At 28.4% G+C, this 12,989-nt stretch overlaps 1 protein-coding gene across 3 annotated transcripts; it reads left to right on the top strand.

Moving 5' to 3' along the window:
- The first annotated feature begins 646 nt into the window (after positions 1–646).
- On the top strand, positions 647–11,381 carry LOC145187675 (UDP-N-acetylglucosamine--peptide N-acetylglucosaminyltransferase 110 kDa subunit-like). Of its 3 annotated transcripts, none has more exons than XM_090080713.1 (13): positions 647–840; positions 2,018–2,186; positions 4,454–4,697; positions 4,782–4,850; positions 5,055–5,171; positions 6,130–6,299; positions 6,698–6,944; positions 7,328–7,428; positions 8,738–9,173; positions 9,394–9,552; positions 9,762–9,977; positions 10,070–10,902; positions 11,021–11,381. In XM_090080713.1, exons 1-13 carry the CDS (start codon positions 807–809, stop codon positions 11,178–11,180), a joined length of 2,955 nt encoding a protein of 984 aa, XP_089936839.1. In that variant the 5' UTR covers positions 647–806; the 3' UTR covers positions 11,181–11,381. The 3 variants fall into 3 exon arrangements, with proteins under 3 accessions (XP_089936839.1, XP_089936838.1, XP_089936840.1); XM_090080712.1 differs by lacking the exon at positions 7,328–7,428 and adding an exon at positions 7,173–7,273; XM_090080714.1 differs by having other exon boundaries at positions 667–840; positions 7,173–7,428.
- Positions 11,382–12,989: the final 1,608 nt, after the last annotated feature.

Below are 12,989 nucleotides of genomic sequence, written 5' to 3'. Positions count from 1 at the left end.
AGGTTGAAGCGTTATAACAAATAAAAAAAGGTTTTAAAAGATTACACAGCTCGTTTATATAAGTGTACTTTAGTGGTGCCGATAACACTTGCCTAAAAAGTCTACCATTATGGTCACCAATAGCACGATGACCAAAGTTTATTTTATTGTTACTTGAGTGAATTTTAAAAGTTATTTTAAAATCTAAACAAAAACATAAAAAAATGCTGTTTTTATAAAAAAGTATTTAACTAATGCTATTAGCTTCAATTTTCTACTAATGAAGTCTATGTATTAAATCTTATGCATGTTCCAATAAGTAATCTAAACTTAAAATAAAACTGATTACAATTAAATTCTTCCTACCATGCACGTACATAAAGGCAAGACGTACTTTTATCGATTTGCCAAGTAGGCCTTACGTCATAATTCTTTGTTTAAACTTTCCCACTTTTAACAATTTAAAAAATATATATTAATCAAGTATTTTTTATGAATCATTAAAAATATAACTTAAAGAAGCAGCGTATTTTAACACTGAAACATAAAACTAAGTAATTTTAAAAAAATAAGGAAATATTTAATGAAAACAATACTCTGTTAGTTGAAAAGCATGGTAAAAGTGGTAGATTAAAATTTAGATTCTCCTAACTTTGGTGTAAAGATCAATGTTAAAGTATTCAAACCGAAATGTATTGAATCGAAATAAAGAATTAGGTACTGGCTACAGAAAACTTGTCTATTTTCTTTTCATGCGTTACCTTACGTAATAAAAATTATGAGGGTTCTGAGTTATTAATTTCTGTTAGACATTTTATACACAGAAGATGGTTATGGGGTCACCAAGTACAGAAAATACTGGTAAGACTACATTTTATATGGGCTCCGAAAAATCACGTGTTTTGTTTTGTGTCCTGTCATGTTTAAACTTTTATAGAATCTTATCGTATTTTACTCAATTACTGCACCCTTTTTAAAACTATATAAGAAAGTTTATGGCCAATCAACTACTGCTGTTAGAAACAATCATTCATCTGCTATTAGAAAGAGTCATTCATCTTTTTTTACTAAGATGAGAATGAAGGGCAGGGGTAGTGTCACCTGAATGATAGTACTGAATACCTACATACAACTAGAAACTGTAATCAAATCTTTATCAATTGACATTATGACAAATTCACTAGAAACAACTCTTACAAAGTCAATTATCAACAAGTAAATAAACACTGCAATTATATTTGTTTATTTGCTTATTGAATATTTGCCTGTAATGTAAATTGCAGCAATAATTTTCAGACATATTGAACCTAATCTCTAATTATTTATGTAATAGAACCTAGTGCTGCATCAAAATTAGACCTGTTGATTAAACAACTATTTTTAAAGTTATGATTTAGTGGCTTCACTAGTTTTAAGGATCAGTCTGAAAATTTATTGCAATTCTTCATTGTATGCTATTTAGAAAATATTCCCATTTTATAGTAGAGTGGCAAAAGTTTTTAAAGTTTAAACCTGAATTTAAAATTTATTTTTAAATAAACTATATTCTTGAAAAAAATACTAATTTTATCAAACTTTGATCATAATGTTCTGTATAAAGTTTTTTCATTTTTAATTTTTGATAAAAAATATAAATAAATATAAAACTTCATGATGTATTGTTCCTTATTGATTAAGCATAAATAATGGCCTTTTTTTAGTTTATTAAACAAACAAAATTACTTATGTAATGGTAGCATCATAAATCTAGTGTTCATTTAAACCTGTCTATATTAAGATATTTGTGACAATTAAAATTGAGTAAAATTTTACTGTTTTAAGGACTGCTACAATAAACAAAGGTTTTTTGTTATTTAATTTTTTTATTATGGTTTGGAAAAAGTAGTTAGCTAAAGTATCTGTGAATTAAGAACTGGGTTAAATTTTTTTTTTTCTGATATAAGGAGCACAGGAGCTGATAACGTTATGAATATGATACAATAAGGAGTGTTACATCATCTCTTTAAAACTTTTAAAATGTTTTAACTAACTTGTTTAGTGCAAGTTTCTACATTAGCCCTTGCTGAAGCTGCTCACAGAGAATATCAGGGTGGTAATTATGACAGAGCAGAAAAACTATGCATGCAATGGTGGCGACGAGAAACAGATAGTACTGGTTGTTTGTTGTTGTTATCATCTATACACTTCCAGTGTAGAAGACTTGATCAGTAAGTGTTTATTTTAATTCACCAAGTGACATGTTGTTTGAAAACAAATCTCTTTTTGATAAATATAATTATTTCAATAATAGCATTTCAACATACAGTAGCATGCCAAAGTTTATAAACAGTTGAATTTTTTTGTCATAACTTTTTGTCTTTTTACTGAAAATCAATGAAATTTTTGATAATTGTTCCTCTAATGTGGCTACATAATATGATTAATTAAAAAGATATCTTGTAGCAGAAAAGAAGAATTTCAGTTTTATTGAAAACAAAATTATGCAAAAGTTTATAAACAGTTCCATAAAAAATCAAAGTTTCATTAAGAAAAAGATTTATACTAGCATATTGTTAAGCGCTACTTAAATCTAGAGACTATCCATCAAAATACTGATGTGCTGTGATAAAATGTGAAAGAATTAGAAATAATCTCTATTTAAAATTTTTTTGTCTAAATTTTTGTATGATTAAGTTTTCAATAAAAACCTTTTAAGCAAATCCAGCTGAATCTTGTGTATTTATGTGTAAAAATCCTATCTGGAAACTTTTTTTTTATATAACTTAAAGTTCTCTCTCAATATGTCCTTGGTTGTATTTTAAAATGGGACAAATACTTTTATTTAGTTGCAGATTTTATTTAATGTACCACCATGTCTTCTAATTACAATTCCACCACATATGTAACAAAAACTGTTAAAAAAGTTTTTACAGCCACAATTAGCCTACTTATAGCACATGGTGCAAAAATATTATTTGTTGATTGAAAGAAAACAAACTATTGTAATTGAAGAAGAACAAGGTGAGAAACTGACGAGCAGTACTGAAGGCACAATTTTCCACCAATCCTAACCTAATTTACTCTAGATTTACTGTATGTTTTTAGTATGTTAAAATGCACGTATGATAGTTGTCCACTGAAAAATGAGACCTGTGCAAATCCTAAAAAAGTAACTGAAATATTTAGTTTTTCATTAGAATACTTTTTTTCTCTCTCATTTCTGGCCAATCCTTATGATGAACACTATCCATTCTTTTTGTTGAACTAGTGAAGTTAACAACCTTTTATGGGATTTTTTCAAACAATACTTTTTTTCTACTGATTAACATCTTGATATTTTTGGCTTTCAATTTTAGACTGTACCCTTTAAATAAGCTAAGAATTCTTTGATTGGATATGTTTCTGGTCAGCTTGCTGAATTGTTTTCCTTAAATACAAAGTTGATGTTTTCAGCATTGAAATAAAATAAGGTGTCTTTTGCAAAATGAAATTGTACTAGGTCAGGTGAAAATGTGTAACAGTTATCTGAATAAAATTGGCAAATAAAAGGCAACAACTGTGACTTTATAGTGTTTTATGTGCATGGTTCTATTGATTGATTAGTCAGATAACTTGATAAAGGCTCTACTCATGCCTTTTTAACTAATGGCAAGCCATACTGAAATTTTGTTTTTAATCTTTTTGAAACTTTCCTTTAAATTTTAATGCTGGAAGATCATTTATAAGGTCAGTGGAGTACAATCCATCATTTCCATCAATGGTGGAGTGATGAGATATATAGTTTTTGTTTTTTTTTGTCTGAAACAAATTCTGGTTTAATAAATTTCTATAACAACATTCACATTTTGGCTGAGCAACACCTCTCTGTGGCTCAAATCATTTTTGATAGTCTGAGAATGTGCTTAATCCAGCTTCATAACAATTGATTATACAGTAAATAGTGCTTTTTGATACTTTTTCAGCTAAAAAGTGTTGTTGAAAATTGCAGTTGTGATTTTCCATGAAAGGAAATTTTCTTCATAAAATTCATATGCATTTTCACACATGTTGTTTTTCAGGCAATATTTTATCACTAAAATAAAAGGTATTTTTGAATTTTTTGTCATCTACCTGCATACTTTACATACGAAGAAAGATATCTTTAATGCAATATTTAACACATTTGCATTTTATTTAGTCTTGTTTTTCAGTGGACACATGTTATCAAATAAAAGTGAATTTCTTGCACTTTGTATAAAACAACATTTTTTACTATTGATCTCTTATTAATGTTAAAACTAATTTTGAATTGTAGCATAAAATAGCATTAGTAATTTGGAACTTATGGTTAAGATATTCTTATGTTATGCTTACCCCAACATTTAAGGAGTGAGTTACAGTAGTAAAAGGTTGATTTGTAATATTGTTCTCTAAAAGATATAACATGCAATAGTTGATGTTAGGGATATTTTAAGTTAAATAACTTCATAAAATTTGTATTGGATTATTTATTTAGATCTGCACAGTTTAGTTCACTAGCTATTAAACAGAACCCTATGTTAGCTGAAGCATACTCAAATCTTGGTAATGTTCTAAAAGAAAAAGGTCAACTTAAAGATGCTCTTGCAAACTACAGACATGCAGTGAAGTTAAAGCCTGATTTTATTGATGGATACATAAATTTAGCAGCTGCTCTTGTGGCAGCTGGTGATTTAGAAGGAGCTGTTCAAGCTTATGCCACAGCTTTAAACTATAACCCGGTAAGTTACATTGTTTGGGTTTTAAGAACTACATGTCATTGCATGCTAAATAAAAATGTTGTTCAATATATGTTATTATTATAGGATCTTTACTGTGTAAGAAGTGATTTGGGAAATTTATTAAAAGCATTAGGGCGTCTTGAAGAAGCTAAGGTTATCTATTTTTTTAAATACTTAACAAAGGAGTTTTTTTTATTTAACTTATTGAAATACAGTTTTAGCTTGAATATTTAAACAGCTTTTTAAAAAATTTATCTATATTTTTTAACTAGATAAAAACCTTTCTTATTATCTTTACTATTTGGTTATCAAATTTGTTTATAAATTTATTCTCTATCACTTTTTAATAATTTATAGGCATGCTACTTAAAAGCAATTGAAACACAACCAAATTTTGCTGTTGCATGGAGTAATCTAGGATGTGTGTTTAATGCTCAAAGTGAAATATGGCTTGCTATCCATCATTTTGAAAAAGTATGTCTGTGTGTTTTATTAGTAATTAGGCAAGGATTTATCTTACTATTTTGTACTTAATGATATTGGGCACTGAATTTTTTTAGTTTTGAGTGTGACAAGTATAACATGATATAGTATTCTATTATTGTTTTTGCTTTTCTGTTTGGTGTATTTGATAAATATCTGCATTCTAGATTTTTCTAATTTATAGTTGGAGGGTTTATAAAAATGTATCCTCATTAATCAGTATTTTCATGCATTCATCACATCAACCATTGTGTAGGAAACCTGTACTCTTCATTCCTGAGAGTCTTGCTCTTTGTATTTTATTTTGTTTCCTTTTCCATGAAAGTTTAAAAGTAAAAAAAAAATTTTTAATTTACTGAATTTTATATTCAAAGTTATGTAAAGCAACAACTGCTTTAGTAATGTGTTTAACTTTTTGCACTGACCTAATAACAGGACACTAAAACTGTCAATCTACTTACAGCCATTCTAAAGGCATTTTTATGTCCCTAATTATTAATTGAATATTGATTTTTCTATACCAAGGTTTTAAAATGAATAAGGTTTTATCATGTGGCATTTAAGACCAAAAACATCATCTCCCACAAAAACATGGATGTAATTAGTTGCTGTTGTTAAAGAACAAATGTAATGAGGCAAATTTGAAAAATATTAGAAAAATAACTTTCAAGTGTTGAAAAATAACTTTCATGTTTTTAACTCTTTTAAAAACAAGCTAAACTTACTTTTACATCTCTTTTCTAATAGATCTTCCTAACCTAGTATGTATATTTAAAAGAGCTACAGTATATAAAGTCAATTGTTAGACCAATATGTGGAAAAACTATATATTGGTCTACATTTTTGTTTTTAATTAGACCTATTATTTTGAGGTAACAAAATGCTTTGATGTGAAATATAATTTTTTTGTTTTTCAAAAACATTTTCAAAGATTTTATTTATGTTTTAGGCTGTGCAAATTGATCCCAACTTTCTTGATGCATATATAAATTTGGGAAATGTTTTAAAAGAAGCTCGTATATTTGATCGTGCAGTCACTGCATACTTAAGAGCTTTAACAATTAACCCAAATCATGCTATTGTACATGGAAACCTGGCTTGTGTGTACTATGAGCAAGGGTAATATTTTTGTGCCACCCTTTTTCTTTACTTCTCATTATTACCACTGCTACTACTTTTACTACTACTACTTTTACTACTACTACTACTACTACTGCTGCTACTACTAATATTATTATTATTATTATTATTATTATTATTATTATTATTATTATTATTATTATTATTATTATTATTATTATTATTATTATTATTATTATTATTATTATTGTTATTATTATTATTATTATTATTATTATTATTATTATTGTTATTATTATTATTATTATTATTATTATTATTATTATTATTATTATTATTATTAGTTATTAATTATTAATTATTAATTATTAAACAAATTAAGAGATTTTTATAATTGGATTAGTTTTTGTTTATTTGATTAGTTTTTTATTGATTAGATTAATAGATTTGGCAGTTGATACTTACAAAAGAGCTATAGATTTACAACCAAATTTTCCTGATGCTTATTGTAATTTGGCAAATGCATTGAAAGAGCAAGGAAAAGTTGAAGATGCAGAAGATTGCTATGACACAGCATTACAACTTTGTCCAACACATGCCGATTCTTTGAATAATCTAGCTAACATCAAGCGTGAACAAGGGTTAATTGAAGATTCTATTCGATTGTACTGCAAAGCTCTTGAGGTATTCCTTCTGTTATGCTTATTGTTTTCACAAAGGTAAATTTTTTTTTTTTTGCTGTATTTAAATCAAAATATAAGTTCAGCTTTATTGAGGTATTACTAATTTATTCATATTTCCCAAAATAAATTTGTTTTGCAGATTAATAGTTCCCAGTCTAAACAAATCCCAGGTTTAGACATTAGAAACCATTTGTAATGTAATATTAGCTTAAATGACAATCATTTATAGGTCTTTCCCGAATTTGCTGCGGCACACTCGAATTTAGCAAGTATTTTGCAACAGCAAGGGAAACTGCATGAGGCATTGATACATTACAAGGAGGCCATAAGGTATTTAATTTCTAATTTCATAAAATAAGTTCACTACTCCTCCTCTCTCTTCAGGCATATCCTGACTTTGCTGTGGCCTACTCCAATTTAGCTTGTGTACTTCAAGAGCAAGGTCGTCTTCAAGAAGCAATAGTCTATTACAAGGAGGCTGTGAGGTATCACTTTATTAAATTGAAGTGCACATCTCATTAGAAAAATGCTATCTGCTTTTCATATAATGCATTGAATAAGTTGTTGAAATGGCCAGTAAATATTTACACTTTTTTTGTATTTATGCTTAATCATTTGATTTAACAGTTTTCTGATATATAATTCTCTCTCTGCTCCCTATTATAAAGTCAAAGAATTTATATATATATATATATATATTTAACTCATACAAATTTATTCTGAGATTTTTTTTTTTTTTTTTTTTAAGAAAAAATATTTGTTTTAATTTTGAGTAACTTCTACTGTATTAGGGCAAATCTAAACTATGTAAGATAATTACCTAACAACTCTTGGGTTATTTATACATCCATTAAAGGAGAGATCAAACTTGTGGCCTTAATTAGATGATCTTAACTAAGATAGTTGTTAACTGTAGTAAAAAAAAAAAAAAAAAAAAAAGTAGATAAAACAGACTTTAAAAAAGTTTTTGGAAGTGAGGATTTTTGTGTGGAAGAAGAAAAAAAAAATGTAGTTTTTATATCTAAACAATTTGTATTGGATTTCTTAAATAATTTAAGGTTTGCAAAAGAAATAGAACCCTGACTTATTCTGAGAATTATTACACATTTAATTTATCTATATTTGAGTATTATAAATGTTTTTAGTACAAAAGTAACAAATATTTTAGGCTGAAAATCAACATCACTTTAGTGCTTTTTAGATAACTTTGAGCCATTTTTAACTTATTTTATGTTACTCTAAGACAACAATACTTTAGTTACACTGAATACTAAATAAATAATCAATTTACATCAAATTCATGTTATTGATAGTTTTAAAAAAAGGAATTTCATGGTAATACAGTGTTAATTTATTGCTAAAAATGATTTTGGTGAATATTCTTTTAAGCGAAATAATACATACTATATATCAAATGTTATATTTTATGTTAACTTGTTACTTAAAATGTAAATAAAATGGAAAAATGATCAAACTCTTGTCAGATATTTTTTCGTTTAAAAAAGGAAAAGGATTGATAATGAAGTGTTATTTTCGTAGATTTAACTAAATAGTAAAAATGAGAAAAGAAAAAAAAAAAGAGGGAGAAAGAAAAAAAAATGCTTCTGGGATTTTGAAGTTAAAAATCAGATTTCTCAAAATTAAATCTTAGCTTTGTTTTAAGGGTTTTAAAAAAATCATACAATTAGGTCAAGGTTTAAAAGTTGTCTTTTAATATGATTTGTCCTGAAGCGCATAACTTTTAAAAAAGCTACTTTCATTAAAACTATAATTTTTTAAATTTTAATTGTCTAGAATCCATCCAACATTTGCAGATGCTTATTCAAATATGGGGAATGCATTAAAAGAAATGCAAGATGTTGAAGGAGCAATTCAATGTTATTCAAGAGCTATTCAAATCAACCCTGCTTTTGCTGATGCCCACAGTAACTTGGCATCTGTTTATAAGGATTCTGGAAATATTGCTGAAGCAATACAGTCCTATAAAACTGCATTAAAATTAAAACCAGATTTTCCTGATGCATACTGTAACTTAGCTCACTGCTTGCAGATTATTTGTGATTGGAGTGGTTATGATAATAGGATGAAGAAATTATTGGCTATAGTTGATGAACAACTTGGAAAAAATCGGTTACCTTCAGTGCACCCTCACCATACTATGCTTTATCCCCTTTCACCAATTCAAAGGAAAGCCATTGCTAATAGACATGGTAATCTTTGTGTCGATAAGGTAAGATATGATTTTATTTTAATTTCGTTTAGTTGGAATGAAATAAATAAATTTCATGTTAACTTTTTAAATGAAATAAAAATAAAAGAAGTTAAATTGAACATTTTGCAGTTTTCCAAATAGTTTTTCATTCCTATGTAAACTTCAGAAACATTGTATTACCAAGAAAAATAATTTATTTTATTTTTTTTTAGATACACTTTGTTTTTGTTTTTTCTAGGTTGCCTTACTTCATAAGAAGCCATATTCTTATCCAAAAGATTTAAAAACTAGTAATGGGCGACTTCGTGTGGCATATGTCAGTAGTGATTTTTGCAACCATCCTACTTCTCATCTTATGCAAAGTGTTCCTGGTTTTCATAATCGATCTAATGTGGAGGTAAAGTTGATTAATGATATTTCATTTTAAATTGTTATTGCTGTAAAAAATTCTTCATCTAAAACTTGAGGGATAATAAAATTTGTTGGTTTATGATCTCATAAATATTGTCTTTTCCTCTCCAAAGATAAATTAAAAAGTATGCTGTAAGTTTGCCTATTATATTAGTTCATAATCAATTTCTAAAATGTTTATTATATTTTATTTAGGTTTTCTGTTACACACTTACACCAGATGACAATACAAGTTTTCGTAAAAAAATTGAAAGTGAAAGTGAACATTTTATTGACTTAACACAGTACGTGTGTCATGGAGATGCAGCTGATCGCATCAATAGTGATGGTATTCATATTCTTATTAACATGAATGGCTACACTAAAGGTGCTCGCAATGAAATTTTTGCTTTGAGACCAGCTCCTGTTCAGGTAAATTCTTAGTGTTTTATATCTTAAGTTATTTTGTTTTTCTGGAATTGTCTTATTGTCTTAGTTTATTTTCATTTTTTCCTTTATAACAGCTTATGTGGCTAGGATATCCTGGTACAAGTGGAGCAACTTATATGGACTATATTATTACTGACCGTGTTACATCACCTATGGCATATTCAGAACATTATTCCGAGAAATTTGGCTATATGCCGCATACTTTTTTTGTTGGTGATCATAAACAGATGTTTCCTCATCTGATTCGAGATGTAACACATGAAAAACGCAATGAGATTACTTTAACACAAATAAGTATGAATGCAGAGCATTCTGTTACTACTAACGCTGCTGTTTCACAATATATCGATGAACGCATAGAAAGACGTAAAGAAGAAGTGGCAGGAACAAAAGATAGTGGAGAACGAGTTCCAGAGCAGATGCCACAGATGGCTAGGTCTACATATGGGCTTCCTGAAGATGCATTTGTTTATTGTAACTTTAATCAATTATATAAAATTGACCCTGCTACATTTGAGTCTTGGTGCAACATATTAAAGCGTGTTCCAAATAGTGTCATGTGGCTGTTACGATTTCCTCAAGTAGGTGAAACAAATGTTAAAGCTCAAGCTGTAGCCAATGGTGTTAGTGAAGATAGAATTATATTTTCAAATGTAGCTCCCAAGGAGGAGCATGTGCGTCGAGGACAATTAGGTGATGTTTGCTTAGATACGCCTTTGTGTAATGGTCATACAACAGGTATGGATGTTCTTTGGGCTGGTTGTCCCATGGTAACATTGCCTTTAGAGACTCTTGCTTCTAGAGTAGCTTCATCACAATTGCATGCCTTGGGGGTAGAAGAACTTGTTGCGAAAAATCGTAAACATTACGAAGATATTGCAGTTAAACTTGGGACAGAGCCAGAATAGTAAGTATATAGGTTATATCTTTATGATGAGGGAGCTTGGGGAAAACGACTTTCAAAAGTTGAATTATTGGTTTGTTATGGATATATGATTCGAGTACATTTTCTTTTTTTGTTTCAGTTATAAAAAAATCAAGCTAAAAGTTTGGGATGGTCGTTTACTGTCACCACTCTTTAATACACAAAAATATACACAGAACCTCGAGAAACTTTATTATAAAATGTGGAGGAGGTTTGAAAAGGGACTTCCTGCAGACCATATAACTGAAGTTCTTGACTAAAGTTCAGATTTTGAAGTTGAAATGCTGTCATCACAATTTTGAGTACAGTAACGAATTGTAGTGAAAGTCTTTGTAAAATAATGTAAATGATTTTCATTTCTAGAAGTTCATTATATCCTGCTGCAGCTTACGTTTAACATGGTTTTGTATTCTGTATTCTGTATTTTATAACTTCATGAGGATGAAGGTCATGTAGATAAATTATTCTTTTGTTTTCTAACTAAGATATATCTTGAAGTTATGCTAGTTGGGTGGATTAATAAAATTTATTTAATGTGACACCGACCATTATTACCTTTTTCGAATGTGCTTCTATAGTCAACTGTTGGCTCTATCGCTTAATGTATCGTCTTCCGTAAAAAACCTTGAAGTTTATTTAAACGTTTTCTTTCATTTCTTCAATTCTTAAATAACTAAATTCAAACAAGTTTTTCAGATAAATGATTCAAGTTTTTTTTTTTTTTTTTTTTTTTTTTTTTCCATTGTTAGATAGAGTTATTTTTGAGTTAAGTAGATACCTGACCACTTCTAGGAAGCTAGATACGCGAAAAATGCTTAAAAGATTCAAGCTTTCAGTTTTTCGCACAAATCACTTTTTAGCTTTTTATACCGAGTCTGGAAATATGGCTGATATTTGTCAAAAGTCTAAATTTTCACTAACTTTTGTCAGTCTTAAAATGTGACTGTCGTTTGATTTGACAAATAAAATTCTTCAAAAACTTAAATAGGAAAAAAAAAATTTTTTTAAAAAAAAGTTTAGTAGCTTTGATTTCCTCATTATTAAATAGTTCTTTGTTTTTGAGAATTAAAAAAAAAAAAATTTAAATATATGTAGGAGACAAAAGTACGCTTCACTGATTCAACTCAAAATTATTCGAAAAAATATGGGTTTCAGAACTTCAGTTTGATTTATTAATTAGTTACCAGTAAATGGTGGGTAAACATTTCATTATCGGCACCCTTTTACAAATAACAATAACGGAAGAAACATACAGTTTTTAATTTTTAACGGAAAAACTCTCGTGGGAATCGATAGGAAAATGTATGAAGAACTAACAAAGACATTCCATTTAACTTAAAGTTTTTCAAAGTGAAATTAAATAAAACAAGCAGAGAAACCAAAGGTGAACCAGTTTTATATTCAGAGAATCTCTCTTCATAAAGAGAGACTCTGAATATAAAACTGGTTCACTTTTATCTGAAAATCTTCCTTCAACTGAAGAGGGGCTTAAGCCCTAACACACCACTCTCCACCCCACCTCTTAACAGTCTTAATCTCCTTCTCTTAATCTTAATAACACACATATGGCCCGAGAAGGCTATAACCCCAACTTGATGTTCCGGAGAAATTCTTTGGAAGGAGTAATATATAGACATCCCTGAGATTAAAAACGCAAAAACTGAAATAGAACTATTTCGTCCGAAAAAAATCATTTTTAAAAAATCTCATTTTTTTAATACATCGTTTGAATGATGGCTTCATGTATTTTGCATTTTTTACTGTAAAAGTAATTCTTTTTATTGAATTGAAATTTTGCCTTTGATTTGATAATAGAAATATGGCCTATGAAGTTTTTTGTCTGCAGAAGTTTTTTGTTTTTTTTTAATTTCATTTAATCATACACATTGATTAAATTACGACTTCTTATTTTTTTCATCAAATCTTAAAAAAAAATAAAATCACAGACTCCAAGAAGACTCTGTGTGTATGCTTTGTATGAAAAAGTGTACTCACGGTCTTACACCATTTCTGATTGAAAGAATCAAAGAGCAGTATTCGTGTCAAATTGACTTTCATGATGCAAGAGT

Source organism: Hydra viridissima, unplaced genomic scaffold (assembly GCF_058129835.1).
Source record: "Hydra viridissima isolate aposymbiotic clone 2 unplaced genomic scaffold, HvirCarnegie_v1 scaffold_2, whole genome shotgun sequence".
Taxonomy (NCBI): domain Eukaryota; kingdom Metazoa; phylum Cnidaria; class Hydrozoa; order Anthoathecata; family Hydridae; genus Hydra; species Hydra viridissima.
The sequence above is the reverse complement of the archived record's forward strand: the minus strand, read 5'-3'. Positions and strand labels throughout refer to the sequence as shown.

Excerpts from the sequence above, each read along its gene's own strand:
- LOC145187675 (XM_090080713.1), top strand. The coding sequence starts at position 807 with ATGGTTATGGGGTCACCAAGTACAGAAAATACTG. Across the intron at positions 6,300-6,697 it reads TGTGTGTACTATGAGCAAGG|ATTAATAGATTTGGCAGTTG; the intron begins GTAATATTTTTG and ends TTTATTGATTAG. Across the intron at positions 9,174-9,393 it reads GTAATCTTTGTGTCGATAAG|GTTGCCTTACTTCATAAGAA; the intron begins GTAAGATATGAT and ends TGTTTTTTCTAG.